We start from the raw sequence: 19,913 nt of genomic DNA on the forward strand, positions 1-19,913 counted from the left end.
TTCTCCAACACAGATTCAGCTAATACTGTGAAGCTGTTAGCAGGAAGTAGGTGCTTTGAGACTCCCACACATTAAGGTGGTTTTATCAATTCTGGTTGCTTTTATTTCCTGTGGAAAATGTAACTTCTCAGTTTACTGTTGGTCAGCACCAGGTGACATGTAAAAAACCCCCTGCTCCATTCTATACTGAAATTTTTTCTTTCCTTTTCGTGCCCGTCAGAGAGTGGAAGATCTTCAACAAAATCCTCCAAAGTCACAACAGTTCTAGATACCTATAACTTCCGTAGCTCCTCCAGAACGAAGTTGCCGTTATCTCATGTTACAAGCGGAGGCACTGGCAGTAACATTTCAAACAGAGACAGCTTTGTTTATTGATGAAATTACTTCGGTTTTGGTGCCTCAGGTGTAATCTTCGTGGATCAGGGGACATTCTTTTATGATGTAGGTTCCTCTGCTCTTACTCTGAGGCATCCTGAGTTGTCACATCGAGAGGAAATGACACAGAATTGTGTGAAACTGTCTTTCTCCACATACAAACAAAGAAGATAAGAACATAAGGAAGGCCCTGCTGGATCAGACCGAGGTCCATCAAGTCCAGCAGTCTGTTCACACAGTGGCCAACCAGGTGCCTCTAGGAAGCCACTAACAAGACAAGTGCAGCAGCACCATCTTGCCTGTGTTCCACCACAACCAAAATTATAGGCATGCTCCTCTGATCCTGGAGAGAATAGGTATGCATCATGACTAGTGTCCATTTTGACTAGTAGCCATGAATACCCCTCTCCTCCATGAACTTGTCCACTCCCCCCTTAAAGCCTTCCAAGTTGGCAGCCGTCACCACATCCTGGGGCAGGGAGTTCCACAATTTAACTATGCATTGTGTGAAGAAATACAGTACTTCCTTTTATCTGTTTTGAATCTCTCACTCTCCAGCTTCAGCAAAAAGTTCTCCACGATCACTCTAGGAAGGCCTGGTGGAGGAGTTTTGTTCATGCTCAGGTGTCCCAGCTCAGTCTAGGAGCCCTGTGGACCAGCTATGGGGGCTGCTGGTCAGTGGCTGGTGTCAGAATTATCAGGGTTTCCTCCACAGCCCATAATCCTCTGTGCCTAGGTGACACCAGAAGGCCAATCTGATGCTGACTGGGGATATAGATCTCCCAGAGCTGCAACCTCCCTTTGCTCTAGGCAGCCTAAAACATGTTGACTGATCCTCACTGTGCTACCAGACTCTCAGGCCATTTATGCATGGTAATTAGCAGTGCGTTCCAGGCTGAAGTGCCCCGCATATTTTTTTGCATTTTTCACACTGAACCGTCATTCCGGAAGTGACTGCGAAGCCGGTGCATACCAGATTCGCATTACTTAAGAGCCCATTTAACGCGACCTTTGGTGTTTGCCCAGAAGAATCCCCTCAAGGAACCATGCAAAATAACAGCGGTGCGTTAGCTATGCACATGCTAATGGATATTCAAACAGGAACGAAGGAGCAGGCGAGGGGGGTGGAATTTCTCCTTTTGCATCAGGACCGTGAATAGGCATTTTTAAAGTTGCATTAAAAAAAGAGCTTTGAGCAAGCAAAAAATTGACCATGCATAAATGGCCTCAGTCTTAATTCTTCAGCCCACCTCTTCAGCTGTTGTCCCAGGGCACTTGGTCCATCTGCCATTGGACTTCAGCAGCTGCCACCAGTCTGTGGTCACAACATTTGGAGCTGGAAAGGAAGATTCTCCCAGCTGGAGTTCCCCCTGCCTTAAAAAAAAAAAGCCCCAATTTGTCTCCCCCTTTCAGAATGTGGCTTGCATATTTATCGAAGCAGCTGGACTCGAATCCAGTAGAACCTTAATAAACCAACAAGGTTTTGAGGGTATAAACTTTTGAAGAAGAAGAAGAGTTAGTTTTTATACCTTGATTTTCTCTACCTTTTAAGGAGACTCAAACCGGCTTACAATCGCCTTCCCTTCCTCTCCTCACAACAGACACCCTCTGAGGTAGGTGAGGCTGAGAGAGTTCAGAGAGAACTGTGACTAGCCCGAGGTCACCCAGCTGGCTTCACGTGTAGGAGTGGGGAAACAAACCCGATTCACCAGATTAGAGTCCGCCACTCATGTGGAGGAGTGGGAAATCAAACCTGGTTCTCCAGTTTAGAGCCCACTGCTCATGTGGAGGAGTGGGGAATCAAACCCGGTTCTCCAGTTTAGAGCCCACTGCTCATGTGGAGGAGTGGGGAATCAAACCCGGTTCACCAGATTCGAGTCCACCGCTCTTAACCACTACACCACGCTGGCTCTCAAAGTTCCCTTCATCGGATACCTTTTTATCTGAGTGACTTCAGACACAAGAAATGGGGAAAGGGAATCAGCAAGCATTAGGGAGATACACACATTCCTGTTTCAGACAATGCATAGGAATTATTTTGGGTGCGGTGGAGCACAGGCAGGATGGTGCTGCTGCACTCGTATTGTTAGTGGCTTCCTAGAGGCATCTGGTTGGCCACTGTGTGAACAGACTGCTGGACTTGATGGGCCTTGGTCTGATCCAGCAGGGCCTTTCTTATGCTCTTATGAAGGAACCCGTCTCACCCTGTCCAAGATACTAGAATCAAAGTGATCGGTTCTACCTACGCAAACATGAGTTGTGTTCTTGGCACAGAACTCCTGCTTTTGTCTAGTATCAACACCCCTGAAGGAACCACGCCGTTCTTACGTGGAGAGCCCTGCTATTTTAGAACGGAGTGCCTCTTTCTAGTGATGTAACTTCCCTGTGTCCATAAAAGCAGAACCAACTGCCTGGCAGAGCCTATGGTAAAGGTCACGTACATAAGAATATGTCTGGGAATTGTCTTTGACACGACTGTGAAGTATATGGCCATATATGGATGGGTAAGATCATCGCCACAGCCATGTTACTGAAAGTATGGATTAATTTACATGTGGCAGCAAAATGAGGTAGGAATAAGGTAAGAGAATGCTGAGGTGGAAGAATAGATTGTACCATTTCAGGGTCACGGAGGATCACATTTCCGAATACCCTCCTACATTAAATACAAAATCTTCACAGCAAACAAAAAGAAGGGGGTAGAAACTTTTCCCCTTGCTGATGCATTTTTTTTTGTCTGTGGGACGTTTTTCAAAACGCAAAAGCACATTCAGATAAAAATATAAGAGCCCTGCCAGATCAGACCAGTGGTCCATCTAGTCTGGTAATTGGCCAACCAGGAGGACCAGGGGAGGGGCTGTGGCTCAGTGGTAGAGCATCTGCTTCACATGCAGAAGGTCCCAGGTTCAGTCCCCGGTATCTCCAGTTAAAGGGACTAGGCAAGTAGGTGATGGGAAAGACCCCTGCCTGAGACCCTGGAGAGATGCTGCTGGTCTGAGTAGACAATATTGACTTTGATGGACCAAAGGTCTGATTCAGTACAAGGCAGTTTCATGTGTTCATGTGACCAAGAAACAGCTCAGAGAGGTGCCTTGTACCATCGGTATTCAGAGGTGTACTGACTCTTAATGTGGAGGTCCCTGTTTATTCACTGGTAGGGTTGCCAACCTCCAGGTAGTAGCTGGAGATCTCCTGCTATTACTACTGGTCTCCAGCCGATAGAGATCAGTTCACTTGGAGAAAATGGCCGCTTTGGCAGTTGGACTCTATGGCATTGAAGTCCCTCCCCTCCCTAAACCCCGCCCTCCTCAGGCTCCGCCCCAAATACCTCCCGCCAGTGGCAAAGAGGGACCTAGCAACCCTAACTGAGTAGCACCTTCGGGACCAACAAAATTTTGGGGGTTGAGAGTTAGCGTCCTTGGTCACGTCACTATACCAGACTTAGTGATGTGTCCAAGCTCACATAATACAAGGTAATACACTGTTGAAGAATTCAGTGTTTTCAGTGTTATAACGTTTCACTGGACATCCAATATGTTTCCAGCCCTGTCGTGACTTGTAAGACTTTGTTTACATCAGAATTGGTTGTATTTTTTTTTAGCTTTTGTTTATTCCTATATCCCAAATTGCAAATACATGTGCTATAATAACATAGAGTATAGCAGTTTGCAGTGCTCTCTCTCTCTCTCTCTCCCCCTCAAATTGGCTATATTTGCAGTTTTGCTTGTAGTCGACTAAGGCATTTATACTTTAAAATTTCTCCCAGACCCTAGTCCAACACTGTAGCCGCTACACCACACTGGCTCCAGTTTTTTACGGCGCAAAATAGGTATTCCTGGTAAGAGATTACTGTGTGAACGGGTTAGTTGCTGACTGCAAGTATATCTATAATGGAAAAAAGAAAGATGACGTGGGAGCTGATCCTCAGTAAAGAAATAGTATTTTGAAAGTGCAACTTCAGCAGAAGGGAAGTCATATATTATTTCCAGTGATTTCACAAAATAATCTTTAAATAAGAATCTTCATTCTTCAAGAAATCTAAGCAAAAGTGAGAGGGTTGTTCGGTGCACTGAAAGAAATTACGAGTTCTATTCCGGATCTGAGTTTGAGTACCAGTTCCTCTTTTTTGTTTCAAGGTTGCAGTGTTGTGGGTACATTTCAGGAAGTTTATACCACGCAAGTGTTTTCTAAGCAGGAAGAGGGAATGCTGGTAAATATTTCTTTGGCAACCTGGTTTCAAAGCAGAAAATCAGAGACCCGCACACAACACCCTGAGCACAGCGCTACCACCTCCACCAAGTCCTGGGTTAGGGCTAAATTAGCCAAACGGTCTCTGAGAAAATGCGATATCATTCATACGTACAACCCGGCTGGAGCAGAGCTGTACTTCTAATGCTAAATTTATAATTCCTTTGGGCCAGCGTGGGCTTTATCAGAAAGCATTCCCTAGGCGGTGTTTACGTAACATCGGTGGGGATGTGCGAATAAACACAGCTGTGGCACTGCCTTAAATATTTCCAGGCCAAAGGGAATTAGAAAGAGAACTTTTATCACCCAGTTGCAGATAAATATAATGCTGCATTTCAAGAGCCAACCAGACCTACAAAGAGCACCGCTGGAAACGTTGGAAGTCATTTAGAGTTGGAGTTGTACCATCAGTAGGCAAATTTTCATTATATGTAAAGCATTTGCCAATGGATCAGGGACTCTGTCCAGTGTTTTTGTTACGTATTTATTCCAGATAACTAGGTAGGTGGATCAACAAGGCAAAACCTGCAACTAGAGTATTGCCAATGCTCCCTCAGATGCAAAATTCAAATCGCCTCCCATTTGTTGTAATTCCGGTCAGAACGTACGGTTAGAGAGCCAGTGTGGTGTAGTGGTTAAGAGTGGTGGACTCTAATCTGGAGAGCCGGGTTTGATTCCCCACTCCTCCACATCAATGGTGGATTCTAATCTGGTGACCGGGTTTGTTTCCCCACTTCTCCACATGAAGCCTGCTGGGTGACCTTGAGCCAGTCACAGTTCTCTCTGAACTCTCTCAGCCTCACCTTCCTCACAAGGTGTCTGTTGTGGGGAGAGGGAGGGAAGGAGATTGTAAGCCTGTTTGATTCTCCTTAAGCGGGGAATAAAAACCAATTCTCCTCCTCCTCCTCCTCCTGCTCCATCACCATCATGACATCTTTCTAGAGGCGGGAAATCCAGGTGCTTGCAGTTTAACTTGGGATGCTGCCGACATAGACTATATCCTCCTGGTACTGGGAATTAAGTAATTCCTGAAGACCCCAGTCCCCTGCCACTATCCCATTTAAGAGTCCAAGTCAATGGACATAGAAGAGTGTAACTCTTTTAGTTTTTTGGGGGGGGGGCATTCATTATTAGTGACAGGCTGATGTCATCAGCATGATGTGAGGGGAACATTTCTTGGCAGTGTATGTACTATGGAGTTGTCAGGGGCTGTATAACCCCAACTCTTTACCTATCTCTCTTTCTCATTGTCATCCTGCCTTACCTCCAAGAGACTGCAGGCAATATACATGGATTTTCCTCTCCCCTATTTTATCTTCCCTGCAACCAGGCAAGGTCGTATAGCTGGAGACTGTGACTGGCCCAAGATGACCTAGCAAGCTTCATAGTTGAGTGGGAATTTGAACCCAGGTCTGCCCCATACTTCTCCAACAGTCTGACCACTACACTATACTGCCCTGATGTAATAGGTTGTTACTTTAAAATTCTCTGTGCAAAAGAACTCCAATAACTGGTATATGAAAGCTTGACTACAGAGAACTGGTGCGATATCCAAAACATTTGTTATAATAATTTCTTGATAATACAGTTTGTACTTTCTAATAGGTAGCAGAGTACAGGGGACTTCCCCTATGTTTCGGACCTGAGGGTTTTAATGTTATGAGTTGCACCCAAGTAGGCCTTGCCACAAATTTTTGTGCACGTGTTTGTTGGAGAAATAGTTCAAAGAACTGGGTTGTTCAGTAATAACGGTAAGAGTATAATCCTGATTCATACTGATTCCCTCCCTTAGGCTTGTTGAAATCCATTCACCTGATGCCAAGCACACTCTTGTCCTAAGGAGTAAAGATTCTGCCACTGCCCAAGCCTGGTTCAACGCTATCCACTCCTGTGTCAGCGAACTCATTCCTAAAGTCATCTCGGAGGTTAAAGATCAGTTGGGTAAAACGGGGATTGCAGGAGGCCGAGAGATTAGGCATCTTGGTTGGCTCGCAGAAAAGGTAATTGCAACTTTCTTCTTGTTACTCCACAGTTCTCCGCACGTGCCTGAAACCATTCAACGATTAATCATATTTCCAACCTGTTGATTTAATTGGACAGGCATAAACATTTGTGTCCTGCTTTTCCTCCAAGGAGTTTAGAGTAGCATTTTTTGCTGTTGGTTTTATGTATAGGGTTGCCAACTCCGGGTTCGGAAATACCTGGAGATTTTGGGGGTGGAGCATGAGGAGGGCAGGGTTTAGGAAGGGGAGGGACGTCAAAAAGGGATAATGTCGTAGAGTCCACCTTCCAAAGCAGCCATTTTCTCCAGCTGAACTGTCGCCTGGAGATCAGTTGTAATCCCAGGAGATCTCCAGCCACCACCAGGAGGCTGACGACCCTATTTTTGTGGCGTATCAGTAGGCCAGGTGACCACATCACTGGCTGTAGCTATCTGGTTTCTTCATATGCATCAAGCCATAGCAGTGTGGATTGCACCACAATGAAATGGCTTCCATGCTGCTTTGGGTAAGTCCCAAGTCACCCCCCCTCCCCAAATCTGAGGAGTCATTTTAAGAAGTTATGAAAACTTTTCCTTTATACTTCCTTCATAGCCTTCTTCCAGCTTTCTGCAGTTTTTATCTTGCCTGCATGTGCTGTCCGTGGATTGGACAGCAAAATGCTGAATGCTGCTTTGGAACAAAACAGGACTGTGCTCCATTAACAGATTTTCGGCACCTGTGTATGAAAATGTGACACATTTAAAATTTGTTTAGGACTGTTACCTGATTAAACTGATCTTAGTTGATGAACGGAATGTCTTTTAGTTGAATGAATAGTTTTATTTGCATTTAGCCATAGGCCATTACAAACATGTCAAGGATACCACAGATACGTGATAAAAGGAAATACGAGGTTAATTAAATGCTGGATTGATAATAAATATACATAATAAAGCTATGCTAAATTGATGCATACAGAGAAATAATAACTAAAAATTGCAGTGGTGTCCCAATCGGCCAATGGGACCTAGCAACCATTAAAATCAACTCGAAGGATCAGCTCTTTTAGCAACCCATATTGAACCTTATTTTCTTTGCTGCTAGAGCATACATGGAAGTCGTATAAGAAACAAACCCAGCGGTGTCTTTTAGCAAAAATACTAGTTTCTCAGCACTAGGACAAGTGTTTAGGCCAGAAACCAATCTGGCAAGAAATTTAGCCTGGAGTTCCACATAAAGAGGGCATTCAAATAAGCAGTGGTATAAGTCAGAGCAGACGTTCCACAGATGCAAAAACGCTGATCTTTTGGAATTCAGCAGTAACACCCGGTCAATATAGCCGTTGGCATTGTTTAAAACCATAGGGACGTAATGTGTTTTAGTTGTTTTAATGTTCACTGAAATCTGTGTGTGAGTAAAACATTCGTTCTGAAGCAGAGAGTATACTTCCTCTGCTTTACAGACAATGCGTGCATATTGACATAGGAGAGGAATTCCCTCCTGTGAGACTGAGATTGGAGAATTCCTCTTTGGCGATGACCCTTGCTTTATAAGTATGGCCATTTATGCAGGGCTGTTTCCCCACAGTCACCCCCGATGACTGCATCGGGGCTTCCTTTTGATTTTGCATGCCTTTCCCGACCTTCAGAGGTTGCCCAGCACTCCCCACTCATTTCGCCCGTGTTTTCTGGATGCTGTTTTAGCCAGAATCTGAAAATGTAGGCAATTCACTCGGAAATGTGCGGGGAGTGCTAGGCGACCCCTGACGGTCGGGAAAAGCATGCATAACATAAAGGAAGCCCCAAAGCAGTCGGCGGAGGTGACCACAGAGAAACAGCCCTGCATAAATGGCCTATTTAGAGCCAGCATGGTGTAGTGGTTAAGAGTGGGTTTGATTCCCCACTCCTCCACATGAAGCCAGCTGGGTGACCTTGGGCTAGTCACAGCTCTCTCAGCCCCACCTACCTTACAGGGTGTCTGTTGTGGGGAGGGGGAGGGAAGAAGATTGTAAGCCGGTTTGAGTCTCCCTTAAGTGGTAGAGAAAGTCATCATATAAAAACCAACTCTTCTTCTTCAATCTGTACTAACAGTAGGTTGGGTGGTTTTTTTTCTAAGTCTGCTGCCTGATTAATTTTGCAACCTTTTGAGTTGATCAATAGTTTTATTAATTAATTACTCTGATTGATTGCAGTCCTGAGTTTGTTAGATTATGACTGACTGAGTGGGGCGATAGGCAAAGGTGGTGGTGGTATAAAAAGCAACTGTCCCGTTGAACTTCAAGGTACCTCAGCTGTTCTCGGTGCCCTGTGTCTACGGAGTCAGCATTCTCGATTAGGATGGCCGTTTAGCGAGAGAAAGTTGCCCCCAGTGGCCATGGACCTTGTTACCCATGTAGGGCTTTAAGAGGCACGGAACTTGGATGGTCCCCAGAAGTGAAAGCCGATGCCAAAGGGTGATGCTTTCATACCTCTTGGTAATTCTTAGGGGTTTGCCCTTTGTGCGGTATGCATCTCGTGTTTTGTAGTGACCTGTGCAATTCAGCTCTAGTTGGAGGTCACTGCTGCCAGACTTGAAGATTACCAGACGTTCTTTTACCAAAAAGAGAAGCTGAGATATCGTAGCTTTATTTTTATTAGAGCTACCTTCTGAGGCGCCTGTTCTTGATCGGAAAGTTTTTTTTATACTTTGCACTGTACGATTCTATGATTGAAGAAAAACATATAGTCCATATTTCTAGTTCTCATGGCTTCAGAGGAAGAATGTAAAAAGTACAGGCGTGTTTGTTCTTTAAAGAGAGCCAGTGTGGTGTAGTGGTTAAGAGTGGTGGTTTGGAGCGGTGGAGTCTGATCTGGAGAACCGGGTTTGATTCCCCACTCCTCCACATGAGTGGCGGATACTAATCTGGTGATCCACTTGAGCAGCGGATGCTAATCTAGTGAACTGGGTTGGTTTCCACACTCCTCCACATGAAGCCAGCTGGGTCACCTTAGGCTAGTCACAGTTCTCTTAGCCCCACCTACCTCATAGGGTGTCTGTTGTGGGGAGGGGAAGGGAAGGAGTTGTAAGCCAGTTTGGTTCTTCCTTAAAGTGGTAGAGAAAGTCGGCATATAAAAATAAACTCTTCTTCTTCTTCCTCTTCCTCCTCCTCCTCTTCCTGTTCTTCTTTCACTGTGACCAGTTGTTTACTTGTTTTCCATTATTTATCTTAACAGCAGTGGCGTAGCGTGGGGGGTGCAGGGGGGGCCGGCCGCACCGGGCGCAACATCTGGGGGGGGCGCACTCGCAGCTCTCTGCCCCTGCCTGGCTCACTCACTCACTCTCTCTCACTGCAGTGAAGACGTCTTCCAACCATTCATAAGCCGCGGTATCCAAAAAACCCTTTCAAAGCGGTGTTTTTTGTATAACATTTTCAAACTCTCAGCAGGCCTCCAGGGGGCGGGAAAGCCGCGGCCCCGCTCCCCAACTCACGGCAGGGCCGCCTCAGGCATTAATCTCCCTCCCCCTCGCCGCTGAGGCAGGGCCGCACGGCGGAGCCCACAGCGTCGGCCTCACCCGGCCCAGCCCACCTTGGGGGTGGGACTCAGCAGCTCCTCCCTGCCGGGCCAGCGGAAGGGGGGGGGGAGTTTCAGAGGAGGCTGGAGGGCGGCGGCCGTCTTGTTTGTGGCGAGCAGAGGCGGCGGGGAAGGAGGGGTGGGGGGCGAAGGCGAGACAAAGCTGAAGGGCGCGGGGCGGCGCTGGGCCCTGAGAGAGGCGCCGGTCCCGCGAGGGCCGTCCCACCGGCCCGGGAGCGCCGCCTGCAACAGGTTCCTGGGCACGCGAGGCCGCCGCACTCCTCCAGGCCTCGGCCGTTGGTCTCCGCCTCGGTCCCGGGTGGTGGGAGCCGGCGCCACCCGCCTCAATGCGGTTCGGGGCGAAGATGATGCCGGTAAGTGGCCTCTGGGTTGCCATAAGTCGGCTGCGACTTGACGGCACTTTACACACACACACACACATTGTTAGAGAAACCACTTGTGGATTAGAATTTGATGCTTAGTGAGAATTGCCTCCTGGACTTTTCTTTTTCAAACTCATCTTCCACTTATTACTAATTGGTGAATTTGAATTGTATACAGTTAATTTAGTTTTGCAGCATGGGCCAATTTACTATACATCTTTGCCTCCTGTGGCCAGGATGTGCACAGAGGTGTATAGCAAGCATCATATCAGTAAACAGTAAATATATGTTTTGGGCATATGAAAATGAATGGGGGGGGGGTACATGAAGTCCCAAAAGGAAGCCAGTGGCTGCTTTCCACCTAAACAACACAGGAGGAGTATGGCCCAAAGACAAGCAGGCATAAGGTTTGTATTGCATCTTCCAAACACCTCTTAAACACAAATTATTAAGTACAGAGGTATTTGCAAGTCCCACAGCTGCTTGGTATACCGAAGGCCCCAGGTTCAGTCATTTTACTTTAATTACATCAGCACAAACAATACATGTGCTTAGGGGGTAAGGGTTTCTTTAACTAATCTAGTGGAAGAGACTCGAGTGCTAAAATCCACGGGTTAGGGGGCGCAAATTACTTGCCTTGCCCCGGGTGCTGACAACCCACGCTACGCCACTGCTTAACAGTAAATACATTGTCAGGAGTGCTTAGCTCATATAAATCTACCAGGCCTCTGAGTGTTGTAGTGCATACGTTCCGCTGGTAAAGTTTTTTTCCCCTTTGCAGCAGTAGACGTACTAATTAGTTACTTAAAAAAAAATCCCCAACCCCTACCCTCCATCATCTTTATTGGAACACAAAACCTGTGCTTGAGCAAAGATCTGGAAAAAAAACCAAAACCAAACTGATGGCAAGGAAGCCTTTTCCCTCCCTTGATTTCCCCCCTTCTCCCTGCATCTCCCCTCTCAATTTTTAATGAGCCTGTGTATTAGTTGTCATTCTTACCTTCCCCTATGATTAGTTCGAAAAGCAAAAGCATTCACCTTGCGTAGCAAAAATATTCTGCCAAGCCGCTGACCTTTGCTTTTTTTTGATCAACTCTCATCTGAGAACGAATCCCAAGGCTGAGCGCCCAGTTGGATCAATCAGATTAATTATGATAATTCTTCCTTGGGCTTGGACAGTTACACGCAGCTAATGAGTTGTTCGGTGTACACATTAACCCCGGCTCTCAGGTGGTTTAGATGCTAAGCGCACTGCAAGATCACCTGAGGGCTTTCTGTGTGGATTGTTAAATGCACGCCATGCTGGCATGTTAATTGAAGTGGGCCGTTGAAACAGCAGTGCAGAACGTCGGTTTTACTGCTCGTGTGGTGTAAGAGAGAGGGGAAACAAAGCCTGCTTACTTCCCTTGTGCTTTTACAACCCGAGTACAACTGTACATTAGGTATAATGTGCATCAAGGTCAGTATTATCTACTCAGACTGACGGCAGTTCTCCAGAGTCTCAGGTAAAGGTCTTTCACATCACCTAACACCTGATCCTTTTAGCAGGAGATGCCGGGGATTGAACCTGGGACCTTTTGCATGCCAAGCAGGTGCTCTGCCACTGAGCCATGAGAGAGGCAGAAATATCTTAATGGTTCCTCATTCAGGCCTGGTTGTCCTCCACCATATTTCTGCCTACCTGCTTTCAGACCATCTGCCTGTGTATATCTTCTTCCAAGCCCCCAAGATTTCTCATCTCTTTGCTCCAAAAGACACAGCTTCTTCTTTTCCAAAAAGAAGAAGAGCTGGTTTTTATATGCCGACTTTCTCTACCACTTAAGAGAGAATCAAACCAGCTTACAATCACCTGAGAGAGCTCTAACAGAGTTGTGACTAGCCCAAGGTCACCCAACTGGCTTCATGTGTAGGAGTGGGGAAACCAACCTGGTTCACCAGATTAGCGTCCGCCGCTCATGTGGACGTGTGGGGAATCAAAACTTGGCCATCAGCTTTCTTACCTGTGGAAAATTCGTCCTAAAAAGAGGGCCTAGGCTCTTCACCCAGTCCTCATTATAATAATTACACCTAAGAAGGACATGTTTCAGTGTTTCTGGATCTCCAGTGCAAATGTGGAATCTTAAAATTTCCCTTCCAGTACTGCAGAGGGCAAAGCCGAACAGCGAGCTAAAGTAAATGCTCTCCTAATAGTAAGAGCCCCGTGGTAAGCTGCAGTACTGCAGTCAAAAGCTCTGCTCCCGACCTGAGTTCGATCCCGACGGAAGTTGGTTTCAGGTAGCTGGCTCAAGGTTGACTCAGCCTTCCATCCTCCCAAGGTCGGTCAAATGAGTACCCAGCTCGCTGGGGGTAAAGGGAAGACGACTGGGGAAGGCATTGGCAAACCACCCTGTAAACAAAGTCTGCCTCGTAAATGTCGGGATGTGACATCAGCCCATGGGTCAGGAATGACCCGGAGCTTTACCTTTAATGATATTTACCTCTATTGTTGAAACAGTCTTCCAGGGACGAAAACGCTAGCTGTGCTGAATGCGTGTAGGAGGTTTTTGTACTTGTGCTTTTTGAAGATTCCCTAGATATATGCTGAGGACCAGCTGCAAATCAGCTGTTCCGTGGCTCAGTGCCTGTTCACCTGTTCAGAATGTCAGCTGTCCCTTGGCAACCAGGCAAGTGGCTATTTTGCGTGTCTGGGGTTGCTCCTTCTCTCATTTCCCTCCCCAAGGAAGAATGGAAGCAGCATTTTGGGTGACTCTGCCTGATAGCATTGCGTAGTGGTTAGAGAGTCGAACTAGGCTCTGATTTGAATCCCCACTCTACCGTAGAAGTTTGATATGCAACCTTCGAGGGGCGACAGCTCAGTAGCACAGCATCTGCTTTGCATGCACAAGGTCCCAGGTTCAATCACTGGCACCTCCATTTAAAAACAATAATCAGATAGTAGGTGCTGTGAAAGACTTCTGCCTGAGATCCTGGAAAAGCTGCTGCCAGTCAGAGTAGACAACACTGACCTCGACAGACCAGCAGTCTGACTTAGTGTAAGGCAGGTAACCCAACATTGTTTGTAATTATCAAGCAACTGATTTACTACAAGGAATTTCTGGTGTGCTATGCAAGTGGAAATAAAGGAGGACAGAATTCCTGTGTGGAAAGTTTTAAGACAGACCATCAGCAGATGCTGGAAACTTCTAGTGTTCATAGGAATGCGGCCCAGTCACTCACTTTCAGCCTAACCTACTTCTGAGGATTGTTGTCCTGAGGATAAAATGGAGTACACATGAACACACATGAAGCTGCCTTATACTGAATCAGACCCTTGGTCCATCTAAGTCAGCATCAGCTCTCCAGGGTCTCAGGCAGGGGTCTTTCACATCACCTACTTGCCTAGTCCCTTTAACTGCAGATGCTAGGGCTTGAACCTGGGACCTTCTGCATGCCAAGCAGATGCTCGACTTTGAGCCATGACTTTGAGCCACAACTTTGGATCCCCACTGGGGAGAACAGCAGGGTATAAATATCTAAATAACCAAAAGAAGAAGCCCTATGAGGAAAGGCTGAGGGAGCTGGGAATGTTTAGTCTGGAGTAGAAGAGGCTGAGAGGGGACATGATTGCTCTCTTGAAGTGATTTGAAGGGTTTGTCATTGCCTGCCTCCGTGTAGGTTGTGAGAGTTCTGACTGGCCCAGGGTCACCCAAACAAGCTTCAGGTGGAGGACAAAATATGCATACCTGTTTAACGTTGCTGTTTGCAGCTTTAGTCATTTCATCCAAGAGACCCCGAGATGTTTTCAGATCCTCAACATGAAATATATGAATTAGTCTGGGCAAGAGGAGGTTGAGGGGGGATATGATTGCTCTCTAAGTGTTTGAAGGGCTGTCACTTAGAGGTGGGCAGGGAGCTGTTCCCGTTGGCAGCAGAGGATAGGACTCGCAATAATAGGTTTAAATTGCAGGCAGAGAAGTACTAGCTGGATATTCAGGGGAAATTTGTTTTTTACAGTAAGAGTTATTCGACAGTGGAATCAGCTCCATGTCACTGTCAAGATGGAGACCAGCTTTTACACTCTTCCGGCATTATATGACTTTACCTTGCATGTGATTGAAGACGCCTGTTTGTCTCAGATAATTGATTTATTCGTGAGGAGTGTAGCTGTCACTTTTTGGGTTGTGATCTTGTCATTTCTCATAAGCCAAGCAGCAGAGGGATCCTGGATCTGAGAGATCTTTAAAAAGCCAGGGGTCTTTATTGCAGGGAGGCAACCCTCCCCCCCCCCTCCTCAGTTTGCTTCTGAACACATTTATTATGACCGTGAAATGAGCCGGTTAATTCGGCCCAAGACTAGAGCCAACACTATTTTAAAATAAGTTCCCGGGGTAACTTAACTGCTGCACCAGGAAAAAAATGGAACTCCACGGCATGTGTAAGTCCTTAAAATTGAGCACTTCTATCTCTTTTAATCCTGACCTGGATAGCCCCAGGCTAGCCTGATCTTGTCAGATCTCAGAAGCTAAGCAGGGTCGGCCCTGGTTAGTGTTTGGATGGGAGACCACCAAGGAATACCAGAGTCATCCTCCGAATGTCTCTTGCCTTGAAAACCCTACAGGGTCGCCATAAGTCAGCTGTGATTTAGAATCATAGACTCATAGAGTTGGAAGGGACGACCAGGGTCATCTAGTCCAACCCCCTGCACAGTGCAGGAAATTCCAAACTACCTCCCACCCCCCCACATCCCCAGTGACTTGAAATCTTGTTGGTCTCCATGCCCAGAAGATGCCCTCCCTCTCATGCTCTACCTAAGGTCATAGAATCAGCATTGCTGACAGATGGCCATCTAGCCTATGCTTAAAAATCTCCAGGGAAGGAGAGCTCACCACCTCCCGAGGAAGCCTGTTCCACTGAGGAACCGCTCTAGCTGTTAGAAAATTCTTCCTAATGTCTAGACTGAAACTCTTTCGATTTTATTTCAATCTGTTGGTTCTGATCCGACCTTCTGGAGCAACAGAAAACAACTGGGCGCCATCCACTTGACAGCACTCACACACAAAAACAACTCTTGTAATAACATTTTCCCCTGATGAAGGGAGCGTTGGTTCCCAAAAGCCTATAGCCCGAAAATCTCGGTCTCTAAGGTGCTACTGGACTCAAATCTTGCTGTTCTCCCGCAGAACAGCTCAGCCACCCTCTGAATCATATCCCCCCCCTTGCAGTTTTCAGCTGCCTAGCATAATTCAGTGGTAAGGTGGGGCCAGGAAGTATGCAGGCCACTGAAGCACAGCCCTGACCCAACCTACATAGTTGGAATGTTTGTGCACGTTCCGCAAAGACATGGGCTCACGCCGCAGGGAAGCCGCTGCCGTGTTGCTCAGCGTGCCTTGCATCTGACTGGGGCGGTTGGCAACTGTGTGGGGGTTGAAGCAGATGAAGAGTTTGATAAACTGAAGTATCTCTTCGCAGACATCCCTATGTTTGATTTTGCAAGCTCTTTAAATAATGTGGACGATTAAGCAAAACAAACAAACAAACAAAAAAACCGGACCAGTGGTTTTTAAAACTGCTTTTAATCAAGCCAGGATTCCTTACAAACTTATCAAGGCAGGGACTCATACAGCCAGCGTGGTGTCGTGGCTAAGAGCGGTGGTTTGGAGTGGTGGACTCTGATCTGGAGAACCAGGTTTGATTCCCCACTCCTCCACATGAGGGGCAGAGGCTAATCTGGTGAAGCGGTTTGGTTTCCCCACTCCTCCACAAGAAGCCAGCTGGGTGACCTTGGGCTAGTCACACTCTCTCAGCCCCACCTACCTCACAGGGTCCCTGTTGTGGGGAGGCGAAGGGAAGGTGATTGTAAGCCAATTTGATTCTTAAGTGGTAGAGAAAGTCGGCATATAAAAACCAACTCCTACTCCTACTCCTCTTCTTCTTCATCATCATTATCATAGAGTTGGAAGGGACCTCCAGGGTCATCTAGTCCAACCCCCTACACAATGCAGGGAATTCACAACTACCTCCCCCCCCCAGTGATCCCTACTCCATGTCCAGGAGATGGCGGGGGGACCCTCCAGGATCCCTGGCCAATCTGGCCTGGAGGAAAATGGTAATCCCAAAGTGGCAATCGGCATTACCCTGGGCATGTAAGAAAGGGCCACGAGAGCCAAACACTGACGCAACCCTTCCTGCCCTCCCTCTCATGATCTGCCTTAGTTCACAGAATCAGCATTGCTGACAGAAGGCCATCTCTGCTTAAAAACCTCCAAAGAAGAGCCTACCATCTCCCGAGGAGCACTGTTCCACTGAGGAACCGCTCTAACTGTCAGAAAGTTCGTCCTAATGTTTAGCCAAAAACCCCTTTGATTTAACTTCAACCCGCTGGTTCTGGTCCGACCTCCTGGGGCAACAGAAAACAACTCTGCACCATCCTGTCCGTATGACAGAGATCAGAACTAACAGACACGCTTCCATGAAAGACATGTTGCCCGCTGTTGCTGGAGAGCAACACGCGTGCTTCAGACCTAATTCTCACTAACAGGACGAGTAAATCTGTAGCTGGACCCTGCCATTTCAGATTGCAAGTAGAGGGCTCTCATGGTGTAATGCTACCCCTGGGAGATCATTCCTTCATGGGGAGAACTGGCATATTGGCAAGAGAGTAGGGCTGCCCTTGAAGAGTGATTGGAAGCAACAGCTGGTACAGAATACTGGGGCCAGAATGCTATAGTGGTGTAGTGGTTAAGAGCGGTGGTTTGGAGCGGTGGACTCTGATCTGGAGAACCGGGTTTGATTCCCCACTCCTCCACATGAGCATCGGAGGCTAATCTGGTGAACTAGGTTGGTTTCTCCACTCCTCACGAAGCCAGCTGGGTGACCTTGGGCAAGTTACAGCTCTCTTAGAGCTCTCTCAGCCCCACCTACCTCACAGGGTGTCTGTTGCGGGGATAGGAAGGGAAAGTGATTGTAAGCCGGTTTGGTCTCCCTTAAGTGGTAGAGAAAGTCGGCAAATAAAAACCAACTCCTCTTCTTCTGTCTGGAGTAGGTTGTGGGGACCACATCCCTCCATCTACATGGGCTCTCGTTGCTTCTAGGCCCAATTCACGGTGCTGCTATTGACCTTTAAAGCCCTGTATGGCTTGGAACCAACATACCTTAAGGACCACCTTTTCCCATATGAACCCCCCATTACAATAATCTTTGGGGGCTAAGCTTTGTGTACCCCATCATCTGAGGTGAGACAGGGGCAACCTCAGAAAGGCATGGCACTAAAACTGTGGCGATTCCCGGGGAGATTCGACTGTCCCCCTCTACCATTGCCTTCTGCCAGCAGTTGGAAACTTTTTTTTTGTTTCGTTTGGCAATCCTTTACTAGCATTCCTGCCTATTTATGTTTCAATGTCTTTTTAACTGTTCCCTGTCTCGAAGGCCCTCGAAGGGTAGAAAGGCAGGATAACAATGTTTTTAAAAATATTAGCTAGAACACTTCTCCCAGATATCTTGTTTTCTCTTGGGATGGGAGGGGACCATCTTTGCGTGTATGTATGAGGTTGCATTCCATCAGGTGAACTCCCCCCTGCAATTTGTAGTGATCGACTCCAGACACAGTTTGACGCCTCTTCTGCCGTCTGTGTTAAGTGGGTTTTGGTTCTAACCCAACAGGCCTGGCCAGTGTCCCACATAAACTCAGTGCGCACCCTATATTTGTTTAGTTATTGGGAAATTTCTGTGCCTGGAACACGCCACTGCAATGCACAGGGATGCCTGGATTTTGGAGCGGTGGACTCTGATCTGGAGAACCGGGTTTGATTCCCCACTCCTCCACATGAGGGGCAGAGGCTCATCTGGTGAAGCGGTTTGGTTTCCCCACTCCTCCACATGAAGCCAGCTGGGTGACCTTGGGCAAGTCACTCTCAGCCCCACCGACCTCACAGGGTGTCTGTTGTGGGGAGGGGAAGGGAAGGTGATTGTAAGCCGGTTTGATTCTTCCTTAAGTGGTAGAGAAAGTCGGCATATAAAAGCCAACTCTTCTTGTTCTCTTCTTCATCATGGACATCACGATCATACAGTGTTGACACGGATAAAAATGTTTGCAGAACTCTCCACCCCACACTAAACACATGCATGGCCACCCTTGGCAAATGGGCCAGTGTAGAAAGGGGTCCCTGAGGACAGAAAGCTTGAAAACCAAGCTTGAATACACCCAATTAGTTGTGCTTCTACAGCATCGTATTTATGGGGCCTTCCTGCCCCAGCGCTTGCAAGTTTGAGCCTCTCCCCCCACACACACACACATGGCTTCCACTCCTGTCTCTCTCATCTTTCCCCTTCTGAAGAAGAAGAGTTGGTTTTTATATGCTGACTTTCTCTACCATTTAAGGGAGACTCAAACCGGCTTACAATCACCTTCTCTTCCCCTCCCCACAACTGACACCCTGTGAGGTAGGTGGGGCTGAGAGAACTGTGACTGGTCCAAGGTCACCCAGCTGGCTTTGTGTGTAGGAGTGGGGAGACAAATCCAGTTCACCAGATTAGCCTCCGGCGCTCATGTGGAGGAGTGGGGAATCTAACCCGGTTCTCCAGATCAGACTCCACCGCTCCACACCACCGCTCTTAACCACTACACCACACTGGCTCTCACACCACGCTGGCTCTCTGCTTGGCCTTATGAACTTTTCTTAGACCCATCAGCACAAGTGTGTCCCAGGAGGGGCTTTTCCTGGTTCCTCCATGGCATCGTCTTTGCTGGGGTTACCATAACCTGCTGTGGTTGCCTGCTCCTCCCTCCAGCAGCTCCTCCCGAAGTCTTTAATGCCACGTGCTCCGGCTTCGTCTCCCATTCCCAGTGCCCTGTTCCTCAGCAGTCCAGGCTCCTGAGATTAGAAACGGCAGCCTCATTTTCCTCTCTCGCATCTCTTGCGCTCGTTCGGTTCGTACGGCAATGCCCTTTGTGGGGATTTTTTGTATGTCTTGGCCAACGTCCAGATCTGATCGGCGCACAAGCCGGCATTGTGGTGCGCGCTGGGATCAGGAAGATATTAGAAACAAAAATGTGGCCCCTTTTTTCTTTTTCTTTTTTGTTTTGTTTTCCTCTTTAAATAATTCTCGCAAGTATTGCCTTCGTTCTGGCAATTAGGGTCAAAGGTGTATTATAACCCAATTTCCTGTGGCGTGGGAAGCGCGCGGCAGCCTCCTGTGCCTACGGCTGTCTGCACTAATCAACTTCCGCCCTGGAAATTACCTTGATTTCAGTGAGCGCCGTGAATTCTCAACGCAACGTTCTTTTCTTTTTGGGGGGGTGCTGTAAATTCGGTGTGTTATTCTTGATCGGCAGCTGCTTTCGCCCATAAAATATAGCCTGTTTTGCATCCGCTACTCAAGAAAGCATCCTTTTCCTG

General features: G+C 47.4%; 1 protein-coding gene and 1 non-coding gene across 2 annotated transcripts in view; both read left to right on the forward strand.

The window, feature by feature from the left end:
* SNTB1 (syntrophin beta 1) overlaps nt 1-19,913 on the forward strand; it is a 107,856-nt gene that overhangs the window by 71,405 nt on the left and 16,538 nt on the right. The window contains exon 3 of the mRNA XM_056854681.1: nt 6,416-6,623. Coding sequence (XP_056710659.1) covers nt 6,416-6,623 — 208 coding nt within the window. The remainder of the gene's footprint in view (nt 1-6,415; nt 6,624-19,913) is intronic.
* TRNAV-CAC (transfer RNA valine (anticodon CAC)) lies at nt 3,229-3,300 on the forward strand. The gene has a single exon. It is a non-coding gene; the product is annotated as a tRNA-Val (tRNA).

Source organism: Euleptes europaea, chromosome 8 (assembly GCF_029931775.1).
Source record: "Euleptes europaea isolate rEulEur1 chromosome 8, rEulEur1.hap1, whole genome shotgun sequence".
Lineage (NCBI taxonomy): Eukaryota > Metazoa > Chordata > Lepidosauria > Squamata > Sphaerodactylidae > Euleptes > Euleptes europaea.